Source organism: Streptopelia decaocto (genome assembly GCF_964273445.1).
Source record: "Streptopelia decaocto genome assembly, chromosome: 8".
Lineage (NCBI taxonomy): Eukaryota > Metazoa > Chordata > Aves > Columbiformes > Columbidae > Streptopelia > Streptopelia decaocto.
In genome coordinates, this window is record NC_138662.1 from 6904063 (window position 1) to 6925110 (window position 21048).

Sequence of the window (21048 nt, forward strand, 5' to 3'; positions counted from 1 at the left end):
GGAAATAGTCCCAGGGGGCTGACTGCAGCCAGGGTGACCATGTTTGCCTTTAGGATGTCAGAGGTGTTGGCGTTACATGGTTAACCCAGCTGTTAGCTTCCAGATGTGTGCCTGGCCCCAACATACTTGTCCCTCCCCCAGAGCTTAACAGAGAAATTATAAAACCTTAAGCAGCTTAAAAGAAGGATATTGCACAAATTAATGTTCTTGGCTCTGTACAAACTGCATGTGGATCGCAAAGGCTGGGATTTACAAGTGCGGGCACTTCAGAGCGAGGACCCAACACAGTCCCCTAGGACACCGCACCAGGTCACTAGAGCAGTGATTTCACCTGTGCAGCACCCAAACAACAGTGCTGTGGGGCTGCCCAGCATGGGCGGAATAACACTGAATAAAAAGCATCAGCTAAACAAAATCAGGAGAGATGTCCGGTGGAAGAGACTGACAAATACAAGAGCACGGGATACTTCTGGCTGTTACTTACAGAATCAGATTGCCACCTTGTTACTTCTAAAAATCTTTGTTGCAGAGACTTTTAGATATTGAGGAATAGTGTCTTTGTCACTGGTTTTAAAGATTTTCTGCACATGATATTTGTGTTTTGCCTGGGGTAGAGATACACTTTGTGCTTGGACAGCCTATCTAAGACAAAAAATGAAGACAAAGAGCAAGGGAATATATTTATCGGCTTTTTGGTCCTCAGCCCTGGTCATCCTTGTGTGCAGTGAAGCTATTTGATACTCGGGCTGGTGCTGGAAAGGCTTTTTTGAGTTTATGGTGGGTGAAATGAGCAGAGGGTTGGTGTAAGGCCTTATTAATAATGATTCACTCTGGATTTTTAAAGTCTTTGCCCTGTTTAAACTTATTAAGGTTGCTGGTAAAACGGTAAACTTTGCTACAAGCATATATAGATAATATCAAGTAGTGAACCTGAGCAAGCATAGCTTTCAGAAAGATCTCATTTCAATCACTGGCTTGAAAAATGTCTTTTGTATTGTACTTGTTGAATTGTTCTCAGTGGGAGACTGTTCGTAAATGAGATGCGTAGAACCAACTAACTTCAAACAGAAGAATCTGCCTTATTCCCTTGTCTATCCTTTCTTTCCACGCAGAGGTTATTTAGTAGAAGCTCATTCTTGTAATAGTTAGAGTCATAATTTCTTAATGAAATTCCTTGCTTCTGACACAGTCTGTAAAAAATAGCAGTAGACATCTGTTTGGAATTTTTGCAACATTTAATATTTCCCAGAATAGTGCCATGAATTGCCTTCTGCTAGCTTTAATGTGCTAGCCGCTGTGGCAACTGCTTGCTTTGGTCAGGCATGGACTGTTGTGTTAGAGTTACATTAAAAGATCAGAAGTGGCGCTGGGGATGGAAGCTACAGATCCGTGGGAAGGAGTGTATTTCTCAAATTATAAATTACAGAAGAGAACTGAAAGCATCAGAAGTTTTCTTAGGGGTCTGGCCCGCAGTGACTGTGAGCTGGGAAGAGGAGTATAGTTACCTGTTGTGAGGGAGAAGGAAATTACCATCCAGGACAAATAAAAGAGCAAATACAGGCAGAAGCTGTGGGAAGGAAAGTAAGAGCAAGCTGCTGACTACAGAACAGTGTCACTGAGGGGCTGCTACCTGGGAGCTCAGTTACGTGTACGTTTCCCTGAGATTGCCGCAGCAGGAGGTGGTGCAGAGCCTAAGAAGGCGGGAAGCCAAACCTGAGAAGGAAAGGCTGGAAATAGCTGTGTTCCTCTGGGATTTGATTAGCCCAGAATAGGCAAACTGAATCAGGGGACCAGGCCCTTCAGCAACTGAACTGCTGGAAGCCCGGAAGGGAAACCTGAGGCAGAATAGCTGTAGTGTCACATCACACGGCAATATCCTGCAGACCTGCATCCCGCTAAGCTGAACTACTTTTTATCCCTTGGAGAAAGGACTCATTAGCCCTTTTAATTATTTTCCTAACCACTAGAACTCCAGATGCCATTATTTTATGTAAAATGACAAATGTATTTTTAACTTGAAAGCACGTGAACTTTAAGCTCTTTCCAGTGATACAAACACAGCTCCATTTCAAGGCATGACTCATCCTCATATGTAGGGAAAACTCAGCATTTCACATCCCTGTAACTACACTCTGTGCACCAGCGATGAGCGACAGTTGCTGTGGGAACCATCACTTTTAATACCCTGACTGTGCATACAGAAATGCAACGAAATACCGACTGTTTATGTGGCAGAAAAGGTCGCCTTTAACATCAGCACCGACTATTTTGATAGCTGTAGCGCCTGTAGCAGCCTGTCCGGTATCGAGTCCCAAATGCCCTGCTCCACAGCAATAGCCTGATTGTTTCAAACAGAGCGAACGTGTCGCTCCGTCACCCCCGAATCGGCGGCCGATCGTCCCCCGCCACCGCGCGGGCGCGCTGCGGCACAGCCCGCTCCCCACCGCCCCTCCAGCGGGGCCGCTTACCCCCATACATTAACGTGGCTGGTGCCTTAAAAACACCGCCCTGCGCAGGGGATGTTCCCCACCACCCGCGCGTCCTTGCTCGGGGCACCGCCTGCTCTGCCCCACGTAGCCGCAGGGGGGGATGAGGCAGCTCCGGCCGGGGCTTCCCGCTCCCCGTTCAGCCCATGCGGGGGTCGAGCCGGGCCGGGCCGGAGCCCGCCGCGGGCGGCTTCCCCTCGGCGCGGCAGGGGGAGGCGGCGCGCACCTGCCCAGGGCGGCGGGGCGGGCTCAGGCAGACGCCGCCTTCCGGGACTCCGCACCGGGAAGCCTCGGCTGGGGCCGCGCCGCCACAGGCAGGTAACCGTCCTCCGCCGGGGGAGCCCCCTGCTACCACCCCGGCCGTCCCCCCGCTGCCGTCACCCCTGCGGCCCGCCTCGCCTCGCCGCGCCTCACCGCGGGGTTTTCCCGCCTCGGGGCTTCCCCGCCCGCTGCCTCGCCTCGCGGCGGGGGGCTGAGGAAGCCGCCCCGCTCCCCTCGCTGAGGGGGCTGCGCCCTCGCCTGGGGCGGCTGCCGGCGGGGCCGGGCTCGGGCCTGGCGGCGTCCCCCGGCCTGAGGAGCGGCCCTCGGCCTCCCCGCGGCGCTTCGCCCGCTCGTGGCTCAGTGTGTTATCGGGTTCGGAGGCCCCGGGGCAGTTTGGTAAGCGCTGGCCCAGCGTCAGGTCCGATGCCCGCCCAGGCAATGCCCTCTGCGGTCTAATCCAAATGTGCGTGGTTCTCTTGTGTAACCTGGAGTGTCAGGATGAGGCAGGGAAAGGTGGAGACTTCTACATAAAACGTTGAGGCAACAAGTTGTTGATGGGGGTTTATAAGGTTCTTGAAGCAGAGTCTATCTCTGTTCTGCTGGACAGAGCTTAGATGAGTAAGACTTTAGTCCAAGACTCAACACAGGCACTTGTTGCAATAAAAGCAATAATTTAGAACTGCGGTCTGATAGCTATGTACATTGAAACTGTGGTGACTGGTGTGTAACACGAAACAAAATGTGCTTTCCTGAGCACCTCATCCCCTTTTGGCCTCTCCAGGGCCTGGTCATCTTGTTAAGAAAGGGAGAAAAGTGTTTAGGGGGGAGGACGATTAGTTCACATCAATTACTAATACTCGTTTACATTTTTACTCAGGACTAAATGGCAAGCAAATGGACTGTTTGAAGCACTGGGTTTGATCGCCTAAGAGGAGGGACTTTGCAGAGGATACCCCACAGGGAATCTCTTGGGTGTCTCTCTCCTCTCAGACCCTTCCCTGATATGGAACAAGGTGAAGGTGAACAGGAATCGCAGCCAGAGAGTCACGAGGATAGCAAGAGCAGCGTGAAATCCTTGCCTGGAGGAGCAGCCCATGTCAAACTAGAGATAAAAAAACACGCAGTTACAGATGACTACAAGCTCTCCAAACGGGTGCTAGGGTTAGGAATCAACGGCAAAGTGCTGGAGTGTTTCAACAAGCAGACAGGCCAGAAATGTGCTTTGAAGGTATGCAGGCTTTTTTTTTTTCCCTCCTTATTTATAGTTTGGAGGCCAGAGTTCGTTTCCAAAGTCCTGTAAAAGCTACTTGTTCTGTTGCTTATGTTTCACAAAGAGTGCTGCATGAAGAATTTGAATATGTGGAAATGTTTGCTGTTACTTACAACACTGTAGTCCAAACATGATTCTTTTCCAGAATATTCTGCATGACTTTCCAAAAGAATGTTACCAGCTGTGAAATTCTCGTGTTCACATTTAAAAGACAAAAAAGCAGGGGAGAGAACAGTGTTTTGATGTGTTCTGTGAGAAATCTTGCTAGATTTTGAATGAACATATTATGCAATAATTGGGAAGGAAGCCGTTTTGGTTTTTGCACAATGAAATGGGCCTAAACTGGGAACTGTTTAAGTGTTCATTGGTCTTGAGGCTTTCCTCCCTTTGAAAACTTTCCTTAAGGGGCATTTCTAGTTGTTTACTCACTTATTCTCCTATTTATTTTTGCAATCCATTTACTGAAGGGTATTACCTCGGAAAGCACTGATTACACCACTATTGGCAAGTAAGTTTAGTAGATATTTATGGTTATAAGTGCCACTTAAATAGATGGAGCAATAACCATTCATTAGAGAACATAAAGATTACCTGTCTTTTGCTCTGCAGCTTTTAAACGTGAAGATTTCCCTGATGCTTTTAAACAACATTGTTAGAGAAAAGCAGCTCAAATGAGAACCAGGATGGTTCTGTATGGTAAGACTGGAAATCAGCTGAAGTAATTGTCATGAGAATTACTTAAGAAAGTTACTGAGTCCTTGCTGATGTTAATCTGATTAGTTGGGATGTCTAGAGGGCTTTCAGGTACCCTTCCTTTTCTTATACCTCACACTCCACATTTGCTGACAGCAGGACAAATCTGCTTGTGGTCAGCTGGAAGGTCTGCCAAGTTCTGGATGTGGTCTCACCAAACTAGAACTGCTGTCCCCAGCAAAGCCTTTGTGTTTTGATAGAGCAGACTGGAAATATCTGGTAACTTCGTGTATTGAAAAGATTTTTAATAGAGAAACTAGAAAAGCCTATCATATAATAACATGCCAATTAATTCACGTTTCCAGTGCTCTCATTTTCTTTATCACACTGTTTTTTTTTGTATTAACTTCATGTAGCTGACTCACAGAAGTCTATCCTGGGGAAAGTGGAGGTTTTGGCAGACAGACTGGAAGCACTGGGGTTTTGCGCATGCACAGGGCAGGGTTAGGTTTTTGTAACTCTGAGGTGATTCATTAATTAGATCCTTCTGAAGTGCTATCAACATCAATTTCTATTGTATTGTGCTGAAGGATAACAGTTAATACTGAAGCTGCTCTGCTGGTTCTGAAGAGTTCAGCAGCATTGTTGCTGATTGTATACCGTTCATACTTCAAAGGTTTCACAGTTGTAAGGGCTGGAAGCATTTTAAAATTGAAGCTGCTGTTCCAGAGCACAATCCAGTGACAACAAGTGTGTTTCAAAGCAAATTTTGTAGCTCTGGATTCAGATAGGAGATACATTCTTATGGGTACTAACATCTGTAGGATATTTTTTAAATTCAGCGCTCAGAGTTGGGGAAAGGGAGAAGAGAGAGAAAGTCGCTGTGTCCTGACAGAAGGTCCTTGGCCTGATGAGGAGGAGGAACCTATACTAAATCCTCTAATACCAGTTTCTGTTTAGCACTGGTTGATTTGCCTGATTTTCTCAGAACTTTTTTATTAATGACCAAAGCACTACCTTCCTTCCCAAGGTGGAGTTTTATCAGTAATGGCTAATGTATCACTGAAATTACATTATATATGTGTTTGTCATCTTCTGCCCTTCTTTCCTCCCCCAGCTGTGGAATGTGTGTACTTTTCTTCTGAAAGGGACAGAAATATTAAGATGTTTATGAGTTCTCTAGGGAGTCTAAATGGCAGATAATAGTTTGCTGCTTGCGTGTATGTATTTCTCATCATTATTAGTTTAAGTGCGGAATAAAAAGTTAAATCTGCAATTAAGTAAAACTAGCAGCAGCCCAGAGAGAATCCTCTGTTCTCTCCAAAGATGGTCTAATGAGAAGATTACCCAACAAGGAAGTGTAAAAATGGTGTTTGGTTAATTGGCAGGAATAGAAAGGTCTTTCCCTAGCCCTGAAGATATTTGCAAGGATTAAAATATTCAGAGGAAGGTTTTTCTGCTTGCTCTTCTGAAACCTGAACTGGGCCATGCAAGTCTCAAACCTGCTCCAGATGAGACTTCGGAACAAACCATCCCGTCAAAACAGGGAAAATGGACAAGAAACCTGGGGGAAAAGCTGTTGATAAACAGCTTCAGTGCAGCATTCTCTATGTAGGGACAACAGGGCCTTGGTATTTCTGCTTTGCCACTGCTCATACTTCCCAGGTGTGATGGCAGGGTTACCAGTCACTTTGAGGAATAGAAAGTGGAGGCTGATGAAGCTGTCACAGAAAAAGCAACTGGTCTGACAGGTAAAGAGAAATGTGAAGACTTAATTGCAAGTTGAACAGGAAAAAAGGAATGGTGGAGTATTTTTGTTTGTGTGGGGGTTTTCTTTTGTTTTTTGGTGGGGGTTGTGGTTTTGGTGTTTGTGTGGGGGTTTTTTTGTTTGTGTTTGGTTTTGTTTTGTTTTGTTTTTTTCTGTTTTTTCCTCGGGGTTGCTTGTGCGGAATAAATTGAGATCTATGTGTATTTGTGGACAAATACTTCAGGCATGAGTGTGCTCACTGTAACCTACTTCTGGGAAAGGTATAACATCACTCCTGCTGCTGAAGATAAAGCATAATAGTCTGTTCCCCTTCACACCAAACTTGCCCATTAAAGCAGCTTCTGACTTGGCAGATGGCACTGCTTTCTGCCTGCAGGTTTTCTTTTATATGGGAACAACGCCAGCACAGCCAGGATCTGGATAGAAATTACTCAATGGAAGGAATTTTAACTGAGGTACTCAAAAGGGCTCAAACAGGCAGAAACATTCATCCCCAGAGCCATGTGTCAGTCAAGCACTACATACAGTAATTGGGAGGTCCCCCTTTTCGTCTTTAGTCTGTATCTGTAATTGGCACTGGTTAGAATTTCACTAATCATTTTACAGTGGGAAAACAGAAGACATTCTCTCAGAGATACTGCAGAACTTCGGTTATTTTCTTGAAGTATGATGTGGCTTAGTTTACTCCGTTTGGCACGGCGATTTGCTGCGGCGTGCTGTCAGCTTTGTTCCTGTTAGATTGAAATGCCACACGTGTTGCTGTCCTGCTCCAGAAAATTTAATCTGGTTACTCGCTTAGACACATAATGATGTTTTGGCCTGGACAGCACCGTTTCCAAATAGTCAGAATGCAGGAATTTAGAAAAGCAGAAGCATAAACGAAACTGCTGTGCAGGACTGTTCCCTTCTAGAAGACAACTATGTTTTGGTCTCTGCCTTGCAAACAGGAAACCTTCTCAGATCTCTTTGATCCAGAAATAGCAGTCAAGTGAAGTCTAGTCACTCTTCTATTTTTATCTCTTCTTTGCCAGCCTGCCCCCTTCTGTTTGCTTTACCTTTTGGGGCTAAAATATCTTTAACATTGTCATCAGTCCGAGTGTTCTCTACTGTTTTTCACAGTCCTCCAATTTTTTTTTAGGGAGAGGAGGAGAGCAAAATAGCTGACTATCCGTGAGGATAAATGTAGACTCTTGGGACTTGCTTCCCATTAAAAAAAATCCCATATACATTTCCTTGTTTTTTCTTCCTTTTTTTTTTTTTTTTTTTATTTTTGGCACAAATTCGCAGTAAATGTTGTCAAAATAATGTTTCAGTGCATTTGATGACCTACTTTATTTTTATGAAAGATGATAAAAAGAGCTCAGAGTTGGGATCAAGAAAAGAGTGCTAGAGAGCATCCTCCTGGGGTATTGGGACTCGTCTACCTCTGCAGCTTCAGGATTTTGGTGGATATTTCAGATGTAAAAACAGTGTTACATGTTGTTGGCATACTATTCACCTTCAGTAAACATATGTTGCTTCTTTCCAGGAGAAGAAAAGGAAGGACAATTCAGGCATAGCAGCAAAGCAAAGACCCTTGGCACTTCAGTAAAGCAAAGTACATTGATTATGAGTGTATTGGTAGTTTTGCTGTGAAAACCCTCCTGAATAACAGAGCAGCAGTTGCAAAGTGCTGCTCCCCTGAGCACTGTGCACCTGAGCCCTGTACTGCAGCTGCCCTCCTGTCATCTGGAACTTCTAGGTTAAGGCCGAGTGTGTGTGAATGGACCTGCTAGTTCGTAGGTCTTACCATGTAGAATAAAAAGGGAGTTAAGCCATGACGCGCCTCATGGAAAATGTCCTGTGCTGCCAAGTGCCAACAATGAGTGTTCATGACTTGCTGATTTGAAGACAAATAGGTGAAGCCTGGAAGTTAAATAAAGCAAAAAGCAAACACAAAAATGAACAGGCTCCTTGCCTTTTAGATTTAAGGAACTTTTGGTGAATGATATAAAAACTGTAGAGTAGGAGGCTCTACTGTTATCCATAAGAGTATTAGTATAATTTTGTGCTCAGAAGGAAGGAAAGCAGCTAATGGAGAAAGAAACTTTGCAAAAAAGTCGTTTTTGAAATGGTTCTTTGAAACCACGCATAGGGCTGTATAGGCAGCGTTGTTCTGCTTTCTGAAGTGGAGTTGCTGTGGAGAAAGATAGTCATTCTGCATCACCTTAATTTCATTTAGTCTTGAGCTACATTTCTGATTACATTTAATAGTACATCTCATAAGCTAATTGCTGGGTAGTCTGTTTTGAGTTAGTATACCCTGAAGTCAGGTTGTGATTGCTCACAAACAGGAGGCTGTACAGTCCAAAGTATTTGTTTTGAAAGTTACTTAAATAGCTGGTACTTGAAAAATACCATATTTATTGCCTGAAATAAGATGATGATCAAGGAAAAAAATGCAGCAGTGGAGAAGGCAATGCATACAGTGCAAGTATGGCTATTTTCAGCTGATGATTGATCACAGAATAGGAAACTTTAATAAGCCTCTTAGATGCTATAGATTGTGATTTTAGAAGAGAATAAAATGCCAGATTAGGAGTGAAACATTTCAATATTTTTAGAATAAGAAGGAATAATGTTGTACTAAGCTAGAACTGTGGTGGGAATTCAGGGGGACTAAGTGTAATTGTTGGTTATGTTTTGTGCAGGATGAAGGAGCTCTTGCTTTACTGCAGTGATTGTACGCTTCAGGAGGAAATAAGCACTTTCTAGTGAAGTATTCTGTAGTTCCCTCTTACCTAGCTATTTATACTAGTTTATCTCATGCTACAGTAAATTTGGTGTCAGTAACACAGCTGAGTATGAGTAATAAAGCAATGTGTTGCAGATCAAAGCCAGATACAGCGTAGAATGAATATGAGTTCAGAAAAGTTCTGGCAGCCCCCAGTGTATGGAGAAGTACCTAAAATATGGATAGCATGAGACTGGTCCTTGAATTTTATCCTTCAGTACCAATCTTGGTAAGTATTACGTAAATATGCATAAAATACCTAAAATAACATTCAGTCGATTAAAAAGTGGGTCGTTTCTACTGCTTCAAGAATTGTTTTTAGACCAGTGAGTCATTCAAGACCTCAGTCTTTCAGCAATTCATACATATGTGGGCCAGAATGGCACCTTCCGGAGTGTCGGTTGGACTACTTAATTTACAAAAGGTGGAATTTATCAATTTACTTTGAAGGTCTGACATTCTTAACTGGTCTGCTCCCTACAATACAGCAGGACACAGGACCTGCTCCTTAAATACAGCAAATAAAAGAAGGGGGAGGTGGTTGGTCCAAAATAATAAAACCACGTGTAGTAAATTTTTACTAGTTTCAGTGGCAGTTTGTTAAGGCTATAAAGTTCAAACAGTATGGCAAATGCGATTACCCATTAAGTCATCTTGAAAAAAAACACAAAACTACGTTGATGCTGCTTCGCACCTTCCGTGTTCTCTTCCAGTCTACTAGCAAGCTGGCACAAGCCGTTTCCCTGCCTTGTGTAGCAGCAAAGTTCAGGAAGATCAAAGTTCCCCTGCCCTCACCTAGGTTCAAAGTTCTGAGAAAGTATAACAGATACATGTCTTATTTCAACTGTGAGGAAGGTACTTAAAGGGAGAGCACGTGTGCGTGTTGGTCAGACATGACTAATCACTCGACACCCTCTTTGGACCAGAAGACCCTTCTCTTTGTCTCTCCCTCTTCCCTTTAGAGTTTAAATCCTTTTATTAAAGTAAAACCTTGCTGATTCATGCTAGCTGGGAGTCTCATTACAGATAACTGGATTTTGCAAATCAGCGTTAGTGCAAGGGAATTGCAAGCAAGAATTTTAAAGTTCATTTACAAGACATTTACCTCATTTACCTATGGTAATACCATCTAGAGCAGGGCTGTCAAACTCATTTTCAGCGGGGACCACATCAGCCTCGTGGTTGCCGTCAAAGGGGCGAATGCAATTTTAGGCCTATATAAATGTAGGAGTAGTTACATTCGCCCCTTTGAAGGCAACCACGAGGCTGATGTGGCCCCCGCTGAAAATGAGTTTGACAGCCCTGCTCTAGGGAGATGCCCAAACCGGAAAAACCTAATGACATGTTCTATGATTCGAGAAGAATCAGGGCCACACCTGATTCTTGGCTTACATGTGTCTTTTTTTCCTTAGTGTATTTTTCCTTGTCTGTGGTAGCTCCCTGTGTAAGAACAGCCTGGTCTGAGAATAAACGACTTTTTGTGATAGCTTGCTGCCAGTTAAGTCTCAACAGAAAAAGGTATTATCTTCATACTGTGATAAATTGGTGGGAAGCATAGAGAAGGAAGATGTCACTGTCATTAGGAGAAAGAGCCAAAGTGAATTTGCAAAAGTTAACAGATGAATCTCTTGCAGATGAAGTCTGCTTTGTGTATACAGTGATTTTTTTTTTTTTTAAAGATGCAATCACTGATTTATTTATGTAATCATATGTAGCATTTTGCAGACCTAAATGTTTTTGCAGTTGCTAATTGCTTGACCCTCAAAAAGTTCTAATTTATCATATGATGTGTGCGTATTTCCTTGTTATGGAATTTTTCCACATTAAATATGCCTTTAGAATGCCAGACTTGTAGGATGGTGTGTAATATTCTAATAGCAACAGTACAGCTTTCTGCACAGCTATCCCCAGTTCTTTGGGTACCGTGAAGTTTGAACTATTTGCATTATGGCTCTTAAACTGTAGAAGGACATGGTGACATTCATGAAATGGAAGATGGCAGAGATGTGGCCAGCATTGGAGCTGGAGAGTAAATGACCTGTTTAATTAATTAGAAAACTATGAGAACTTCTTTCCATTATCACCAGTGAAAGCTGCTGGTGTGGTCTGTCCGGATTAGAGTCTATAGACTGCGTGGATTGTGATATTTTACACAGGCTTCCTAAGTACTTAAGATGATTCAAAGCTCCGTAAATGAGATTAAGCTGTAATGCTCCAGAATTTTAATACTTCAGGAGTGATGGGGGAGAGGATTCTTGTTCAGCATGTAAATCACGCGTGGCCTCCTAGTTCCTGAGTCTTTGTAGTATATGGCATTTTGCACTGAAGCTTTCATGGCCTGTTTTAAGAGAAAAAGCAAATACTAAATTTGTGTAAAATTAACTTTTCCTCTAGAAAAGTTTACTTGCTGAACTTTTAAAATAATCCTGAATGTGCCATCTTTACAAGTAATTTCAGATGTTTTGGCTAAGGAGCCGGTCTTATTAAAGTTGCACCATTCACAAATCTTACGTCTTGCCAGTTCAGACTCTGTCTCATCTCCATGGGCTTTTTCTCAGGATTATTTATTTTTTCTTGAATACTCTGTTAAGTATGCTGGTGTTCCAAGTGACAGCCCCTAAGGCAGCTCCTGGGATCTGAGTCAGCCAGGGCTGAGCACAGATTTATTAAGCCCATTGTAAGGGGAGAGCTCAGAAAAACTTTTTGTGTTTGTTTTTTTTGGACAGCACTTCTAAAATATATAAACTGGAAATGGCAGGGTGTGGAGTGACTCATGTTCTTCATCCACAGAACTTTCTTGTGTGGTGAAATTTTGGCTGGGGTGAGTAGTTTGCCTAGGTGTGAATCAGCCACAAGCCTTTATGAAAGCACTTGAGCAGTGATTTGTAACTGCAGTTGGTTTCTGTTATGCTGTGGGGTTGATTTGGGTTTTGTTTTCGAAGGAGAGCAGTTGAAAACTAGATAGGGAGCAGCCGCCTCACACACCTGTGTCCTGTGTGGGACTCCTGTGTACTCCTTAGCACCAAATCTACCACATATTTCAGGGATGAAGAGTCCTTAAAATGCCATTTGTAGTGCCACAAGGCCTGATGTTTGGTCCTGCCGTAGCTCTAATGACAAGAAATACTCTCCTTTGCTTGCTTCGTTTTTAACCAAAAATGTATGTATGTATTTTTCTCGTAAAGGATTAATTTCTCTCAGGGCCCTATTCCATTTTCCCACATGTTGCTTTTAGTCAATGTGGCATTGTCAGAAGCAGACTGGTTTCCACAGCAACGGAGTTGTGAACACCAAAGATGTCAGCGCTCCAAGGTAGGGAGGGGAGGGGGCTGCATTTTCTGGCTCAGCTGCCTCCCCATGGTAGAGGCCCTTGCTGCAGCCACTACAGTACAATGACTCCATTGTCTTTGTGAAGAGTAAAAGCCTTCCATTTTGTTCTACTCTTTGCTTTCCAATTAATGTACAGTCAAAATTTGACACTTGGGCGGGCAACGAGACTTGATGGTTCCTTGATGCTTAGAAGCTTCCTGTTCTTCCAAGCCCTGTGTTCTGAAAGGTGCTGCCCTGGTGTCTGTTTTTTAAAGATCATTTCTGTGAACAGAATAGCACTTGTATACATGCAAAACCTGTAGCAGTGAGTTTGCGATAAAGGAGAGTAGAGCACTATTCTTTTTGACTCGTGTTCAGTGTCTGCTTATGGATGAGAACATGAAAAATGATCAGTCCTTTTACCTTGTCCAGTAATGTGAAACTTGCTCCAATTAAACTGCTAGCATGGGTTTTCTGAGGCACTCATCCCCTTAGGGTGGGAAATAAGCCTTGCTCCTACTGACCTTGGAAAATTGCATTATTTTAAAGTATTTTCTAATACATAGTTAACCTGTGAAATTCATTTGCCTCAGGAGGTGCCTGGTACTGATGCTGAGAAGATCTTGAGAGGAAAAAAGTGCTTCTCTGTGCATCGAAGGTGTGAAGAAACACTCTAGTTTCGATATACAACACGAATTTGGCTGTGGTCTTCTATAGGCTGTTGTTACAACTTATAATTACAAAACTGTCAGAATAAGTAATTAAACTTTGAGCTTCAATAGGCATCTTATTGCTTGTGTTAAGTGTATTGCTGGTGCAGGTGTAGAAGGAGAGGGAGGTGGAGCTTCGGTCTCAGCTTTGCAGCTGGTTGTGGCTCTGGGTAATGCCCACCACTTGCATAATAGCTTCATGTAAAAATGTGTCATCCTGGGCAAGTTGTTCTTGTCTAAACTAGGGTGTAAACTTAAAGTGAAATTGATTTTTCGGAAGGGCTATTTATATATATATATATTTTTCCTTGTCTCTTACGAAGGGCAGGGCAGAAAAGCCCTTTTACCAGACTTGGCCCATGGAAATGCAAACAGTGCAATGTTGTTGAAACTTCAGGCACCTTCTGCTGCTTATTTTCACCTTTAATACAAATTATGTTAAAAAGCAGCTGCTGGAGGCACTTAAAAGCAGAAGCTGAAGCTTTAGAGAGAAAAAAAAAAAGCTCAAAATCTCTGAAAGGCAGAGTGTTGTCTACTGGAATTAGGTGTTTTGTTGGGTTTACCAAATTTAGTTGGGTGTTTTTTCAGTTGATTTTCTTGGTTTGGAAACCTACAGAGTATCGTCTCACAGGATTTCCAGCACCAGAGTACAGGGAAACAGACTGACAAAGTGAGAGTGGTGAATGAGGAGAGGTCAATTAATTTAGAAACAGTCTCACTTCTGGTGGATTGGTATCAAGTGGAATTTTCCTCCAGTCTCTCAGCTCTGTAATAGCTTTTTCCTGTTGCTGAGATGCTGTGATTAAAGGCCTCTTGAGGGCAGAGGGAGTGTGAGAGTGACTTTTAGTTCCAGTTGCATTTCAGAAATCCTGATTGCCAGGCACACCTCTGTGTTGGCAGGTGAGTGTGAGTGTCTTGACTTGGGCAGTTACTGTTGAGAAATGGGATATGACACTCAAGATCTACAAAATCCAACCTCTTACTGCAGTAGGAAGGAGGAGAAAACAGTGATGTACATTATTGATAAATGACTTTATACAAAAGCAATTAATTCTGAGTCTTTGCCACCTCTCTGCTGTCTGAATCACTGTTGTGGAGGTGTGAGGGAGGGTGAATGATTGCAGTGTTGTGTGTTTGTGCACAAAAGCCAAGTCTCATGGGGGAAATATGGAGAAAGGTGTCACAATTGTTGGTTCAATAAAACATCCAACACAGCAATAATAAATTTTTGTTAAATCAAAATACCCCAGATTGGTCGTTGGTATCTGTGACAGTCTTGATTTTTGTCACTATGAGCCAATAACTGTGTAGGACTGTGTAATTTAAAAACTAGAGCACCGTGCATCCTACAGGCAAAGAAGTGTTTGCAGGAGGGCAGTTTCGGAGAAGAAGAGTGGTTTGAGCTGGGAGCCTGGGCGGTCAGTGTGAGCAGGGGCGGTGGGATGGGAGAGCACCTGGGACACTACTGGATGGGGAGTTTCTCGTATCATCTGTCCCATCTATCCCAAGCATTAAAAGTTCTGAGGAGGCTGGTGTTCCCTGGTTTTGTTTATGTAAGCCTTTGAACATCTGAGCCCATTCAGTGTGCTATGACTTGGTATTGTGTCCTGAACAACTGTTTTCTTAGGCAAGTCATGTGTGTTCCAGATCTGATTTCTTCATTTCTGCTTTTGGAGGGTGCTCTGACTCTGCAAACCGAAACAGTAATTTCTGTCTTAAAATTGATCTACTGAGCTGTGTTTGAGCAAGTTAAAATAGAGATGACTTGGTAGGGGACGGTATTGTTGATATCACAGCTGGTCACCAAGTTCTCATGTGTACAACACACCACCTACATCACTGAGGAACATTGCACCGTTTCATATTAAAAATGAATAACGCTTATGTGTTCCATCTTCACTGGTTTCCTGCTGTGTAGGGGATTACCAGGAGACAACTGCCTGTCATTTCTCCCTGCTTTATGTGCACAAGAGCATTAAATGCTCATTCTCTTTGGTTGAGATTAGCACTGTTAGTATATTATTTAAATGAATCAAGGTTCCGTTTTATGATTGCTTCTTATTACCCAAAGGTTATTCACCTTCTCTGAAGAACAACATCTTTCACAGCTCCCTGGAACCTCAGTTTTTTCATAAGAGTTCACCAGGGTAGAGCTCCCTCAGTTTCAACTATGTAACTTGAAACAATTCAGAGGAAGAATGACTTTTCTAAGGTGGTGACCCTGTTGAGAAATCAGGCTGAACTGAGTTGTCTTAAGCTGTCCAAGCTTTCAAATAATACTTTAACTTTAATTAAAAAATAAATTAACTTTAATCAAGATAGCTTACACTGTCATAGCACATTTGATCTAAATCTGCAAGTTATTCATCTAAATACCCTATACTTTTGGACTGTAGTGAGTCTTTAGATTCCTATGCATGTTTTGTTGCATGGTCATATAGAAGTCTTGGCGGATGTTTTGCGTCTCAGCTTGCATCTGCATGGAGTGATTGGTGTTCCTGCTACAAAACTCATGGGGATTTTCTTCTTTTCTATTTGCTTTTTAAAAACGGGTTAATTAAATTTATAAAGCATTTTCCTAAACAAATAAATAGAATCCTATGCAGATTCTGAGCTGTGTGTGTTAGTATGTATTAGTCACTAATTACTGCCACTGAGACATCAGGAATAATGATCTCCTTTCCAGTTCAGTATGACTGATTACCATTAATGGTTTGTAGCTGACTGCTTGTTTTGTAGGGAATATTTCTAGGGAGTCCACAATCGGTATTCCTGGGACCTCTGACATCCTCCTCCATGCTTGGGAGAACTTCATCTGCAAACACTCATGGTTTTGTGCTTTCCGTCAGTTTATTCCACGCTTTTTAACTTTTTTCTTCTGTGTAATCAGGGCAGAAGTCGATTCTCTTCTCTTCCACCCCCACCTTTTTCTGCTATTCATTCTCTGGAAGGATTACATTTTAACTGCTAAATGTCAGTAAATGTCATTTTTTTCTTCCACCCCAAAACTTCCATTTTATTATTAAAAATTATATGAGGGGAAAGTAATCCAAGACCTAACTTTTTGAAATTTTTCCCCTTTTCTTCTCTGGGATCCGTTTAGCATTGCATAAAGAAAATATAGAAACTATACTTCTGATATTTCTGCAGTATGATTAAATGTGTTGTTAATCTTTCTCCAAAATACTAAACTTGGAGTTTTCAGTGTCTAATTTTTCATTTAATAAGGCATACCATTTAAGAAGGTGAAAGTGAAATTTCTTTAATAGTTGAAATGTTCCCCCATTAGTTTTTATCGATTCCTAATTTATTTCTTTTTTTGCTAGTTATATAGAAATAGAAGCTCTGGTATATGATTTGCATGTTTTTCTGAAATCATAGTGCTTGTTAGCTCAAAATAAAATACATTGTTTTGCCCTTTGCATGTTTGTATATGTCTTTGCTTGAGAACATGAGAGGCAAAATTTATATTTTTTAGAAAAAGGGGAACAAATAAACATTAATTACTTGGAACTGTAGCTCACTAGAGGCTTGTTAGCAACCACAAATATACAACCAAATCAAACTTGTAGGATGAGTAACTAAAACAAAAACATTAGATTCCTTTCTGCCTTTTTATCTGAAAAGTCTGTTGGAGTTTGGCTTGAATTAAGAATTGAGTTTTGGCCTTATATTTGTTTTCTCACTGACTGTGAAAATAGAAGTCAGTAAGCATTGCCATTTTCAGGAAATATTCAGGCTTCCATGCATGATAGAAATCAAGGATGTAGAAAAAAGTAGCCCCAAAATAGATGGCATGATACTTCTACAGTTCAATATAACTGCACTGTAACTGTGCTTCTGGTGACCCTACAGTAACCCAAGTTTCTGTAATTTAACATCAGGCCCGTGAAGTCTGTGTTCCGATTTCAACACTTGCATTTTCCTGTCTGCGCACTCAGGATCATAATTTGCATCTTAAAATCTGCCAGATGTGTGAGGAGAAAAATTTGGATGTATGAGGATTTAACTCAGCAGAATATACCAAATTTTACCTAGTTACTTTGATTTAAGCGCTCCTATGGGAGACTTGGAGAAGCTATGAGGTGTGTTTACCCTATACTTATACTATTTGGCCAAAGTACCATTTGCATGCAATTGTTACTTTTACATGCAATTTTAAAAGGCCTTTAAAAGGCTGTCCCCTGTGCCCGCTCCCTGGGGGCTGCAGGACAGTGTGTGTGTCACACAGAGCTGGCCTGGGCTCAGCGGCACAGTCCCTGCCCCAGAACACCTCCTGGGAACGACAGGCTTTGGTTACATCAGCACACTCCGGATGTGTGTGTCTGCTCTCCCAATGCACGTTTTCCTTCATACACAGTCAGATAAATCTTCCAGGGTGGCATCTCCTCTGCCACCTCCCAAATGGCTTCTCTGGTGAGGTGACCCAGGTACAAGGGCAGGAACAGGGAAGTTGATAAGGGTGATATGGGATGATGACCCCACAGATAAGGATGTGCCCGAGTCAAGCTCTTAGTGTGAGGCTTGTGACCTCCAGATGAATACAGGCCTCACAGACTGTAGTCTTCTGTAACCTGAAGTTACAGCATCACATTCTGTGCCAGCACTAAGGATTTATGTAGTGTCTGTAGCTGATGGGGAAAACATGAGCCAACTGTTAGCAGTGCCTTCCAGAAAGCCTGGCTGCTCCAAGAGCTGCTTCTGTGTGTTGTACATCAGCCTGCATCCCCATTCTTGCTGTTGCTGTTGAATTGGGGTCTCTCTGCTGGAGGAAGAAATACAAGCATTAAAAAAACCTAGCACAGAATTGGCCAAATACTCTCAGACTTCTTTAGCTTGACTGTGTTTATTTAAAAGTCTGTTCCATTCTTAAAATGTAATTTGTTGTTAGTTGCTCCAAAAGTAAGGAAGATTGAAATAAGTATCTCCTAACTTCAGCCATTTTATTGTTAGTTTGAAATGGGCGAATAGGAGGCAGCAAATTACTTATCCATAGACTTTGTACAGTAGAGCAGTAAGGCATGCAAGTGATCCAGTACAGCCCAGTGGAACTGAGGAAAATAAAAACAACTAATAAGTATACAGAGGTTGAAACACACGAGATAATGACCATTGCAGAAAGAGGAGAGCAATTGGATAAATGAGTCTAAGAATTATTTATTTTATGATTTTAATTAAAATAAACAAAGATCAGAATGGTAGAAATTTATTTTTTTTTTCTTTTTAAAGTGGCACAATTTTGTGCAGTATAACACTGAAATAAAGATGATGCCAAGTTTTGGTCATTGAATTCAGTAGGCATTAATAAAGTTAGTCTTTTATTCAAGTCTTTAGTTCTTTGCTATTCCCAGTCATCTTAGAAAAATGAGGCTGAATTTGAACAGAGCAAATGATGAAGTTAAAGATGCTGATGGTTGTGTTAAGTTTTTGATTCCTCTGGTTTCATAAATGATTTTCAAGTAGAGGTAAAATTTGCAGAATAATATCAGAGTGAACTAATCAATATGATGTTACAAAATCAGAATGAAGTGGAAGATGTAGCTCTCCAGAAGCAGACAGAAGTAAAATGTTGAGAATGATGCAGACTTACACTTACACTTGAGTACAAGTTTATTCCTTTTGGGGCTTAATTAATGACAGCATAGCAGCATATAAACAAACATGCAGCTGCACTGGGAGACCCTCAGTTACATTTGGTGCATCAGGTTTCATCTGATTTGCTACAATAGTGCTGGTGTGTGAAGTGCGTAGTGTGGATGGGACTGCTGCTTGCACCCTGCAAGTTTCAGCATCGTGACAGATCCTGCTTATTAAGAAAGACAGGGAAACATCAACTATCTGAATTGTTCCAAGCGTAGATCATTCTGGATAAATGGGAGTTTGCAAGGGTGAGCAATGATGAAAGCTGAACATATATGATCTGAAGACAGCATCAGGAAAAGGCATCTCGGATAAAATACTGATTACATTTTTTGATGTAATTAGTTTTTCAGGCAGTATCAGAGTTAATTGCGGAGAGAAACAAAAATAACCACCGAAGTCCTTATCCTTGCTCAGGCAACATATCTGTTAAGAGAGCTGTTTATCTTAGTGAAGACATCAGGACTGTGACTAATGTGATCAATCTCGTGTAAAAAGGAAAAAATAGCTGTCAGGAAAAATGATGCTATTGTGAGGTCAATGCTGTGCGTGCTCTTAGCAGGGAACTCTTCTGTGCCTCTGGAAAGACCCGGCACTGGGCTGGAGACAGCCCTGGCCTGCGGGCTGCGCTGGTGGCTCAGCGTCCTGCTGGGGTTGCCTTGATCTGCACGGCCTCTCTCATCTTCATATTCCAGCAGACTTGAGGGATGGTATTTCCTATGCTGAACAGAAGTAGTTTTGCAAGAGTCATTTCGGCAGAAAATTTTCAACCCTTTCCAGTAATAAGACTAGAGGAAACAATTGTTTTGCCCTCATAAAATATAAATTATGTTTCTAGTGATTTGACTGTTACTTGGATTTTATTGAGGGGTGATTTTCTTTTTTTTTTCCCTAGGAATGCCTTGCCCTGTCACCCTAAAAATCATCCCAAGTTCAGCCTAATTCTAAGTCTTTAATGGACAGTAGAGTTGTGTTCAGTTTTAGCAGTTGACTTTCCCAAAGGTGTGTTTGCACTGGGCATGCCACAGACTGCAGCAGAGCCGGGATTTTCCAGGGTTTGAGTCGCTGTGCTACTGAAATCTATCCCAGGTCTGGACACAGGTACTAAGAGAAGCAATCTCTAGTGTGGCCTTTGGCTCTCTCACTGTCTCCAAAAGCACAGCGGAACAGAGATCTGCTGGGTACCAGCAAAGAGAACGGGGAGCAGAGAAAGTGGGGCCTGGATGTGGTAGAGAAGGAGATCTGAGGAGGCATTGCTGGAGGAGCAGCCCGGGACAGGCTGGATGCAGAGACAGGAGCAGTAAGATGATGGATGGGGAGCAGAGGGTCAAGGCTGAGTTTGAACGAGGGGCCCCAACAGGCAGAGACAGGGAGCTGCGGGTTGGAGAATGGGGAGAGGAAAGAAAAGTAGCTGGAGTCTGGAATTTGGGGTAAAGAAATGGAAGACCACAAGAACCAAGGAGGAGCTAACTCTGGTGTGCTATAAGAGTTTCAAGGGGTTGGAAAATAATTTGTTGGCCCATGAGGCTTGGGATGGGACAGGATGAAGGCAAAGGGTCAGAGGTGGAGATAGGACCAGCAGGAGGGTTTGTTTTTGCAGGAGATAAATAGAAAGCTGTCTAGCACAGTGCTTACCCCTCCAGGCAGGACTGCATCCCAGAATCTCCTAGTTTCCTTGTTTCTCTCCAGGCATCGAGTAGCTGTAAAACTCATTGGTATAAACGTTTTACACCCTCTTGTTTATCTACAGTTGTTATATTCTATGTTATTGTCAGTTACTACTTCTTTAGCTAACTGGCAGAGGTCTGTGCAGTACATGGTGTGCTGTTACCCTGCAGATAAGTCATGAGGGATATCAGTATGAAGATGTGTAAGGGGATTTGTTATTTTCAGGGTTGTTTTGCTATTGTTGAAAAAAAAAAGCACACCACAAAAACTAGACAATGTCACATACACACAACTTCTTTCTAAAGTAGCAGTTTTGAATTGGAAAATTGAGCATTCACATATAGTAAATGTCAGGATCCTTGCTATGTATACGTTCTGACTATCTTGCACTCGGTATTTGCTGCTGTACATCAGCCTTTTTTAGTGCACAGGCAAAATTATTTGATTGCTACATGATTGGTTTCAGTAGC

At 42.4% G+C, this 21048-nt stretch overlaps 1 protein-coding gene across 4 annotated transcripts in view; it reads left to right on the top strand.

Moving 5' to 3' along the window:
* The first annotated feature begins 2621 nt into the window (after positions 1 to 2621).
* MAPKAPK3 (MAPK activated protein kinase 3) overlaps positions 2622 to 21048 on the top strand; it is a 48853-nt gene continuing 30426 nt past the window's right edge. For 2 of the 4 annotated variants that reach the window (XM_082059900.1, XM_082059902.1), the window contains exons 1-2: positions 2622 to 2804; positions 3625 to 3975. In XM_082059900.1, coding sequence (XP_081916026.1) covers positions 3751 to 3975 — 225 coding nt within the window. In that variant the 5' untranslated portion in view covers positions 2622 to 2804; positions 3625 to 3750. Of the gene's footprint in view, positions 2805 to 3624; positions 3976 to 11976; positions 12073 to 21048 lie in introns of those variants that run through there. The other 2 variants (XM_082059901.1, XM_082059903.1) reach the window with 2 other exon arrangements.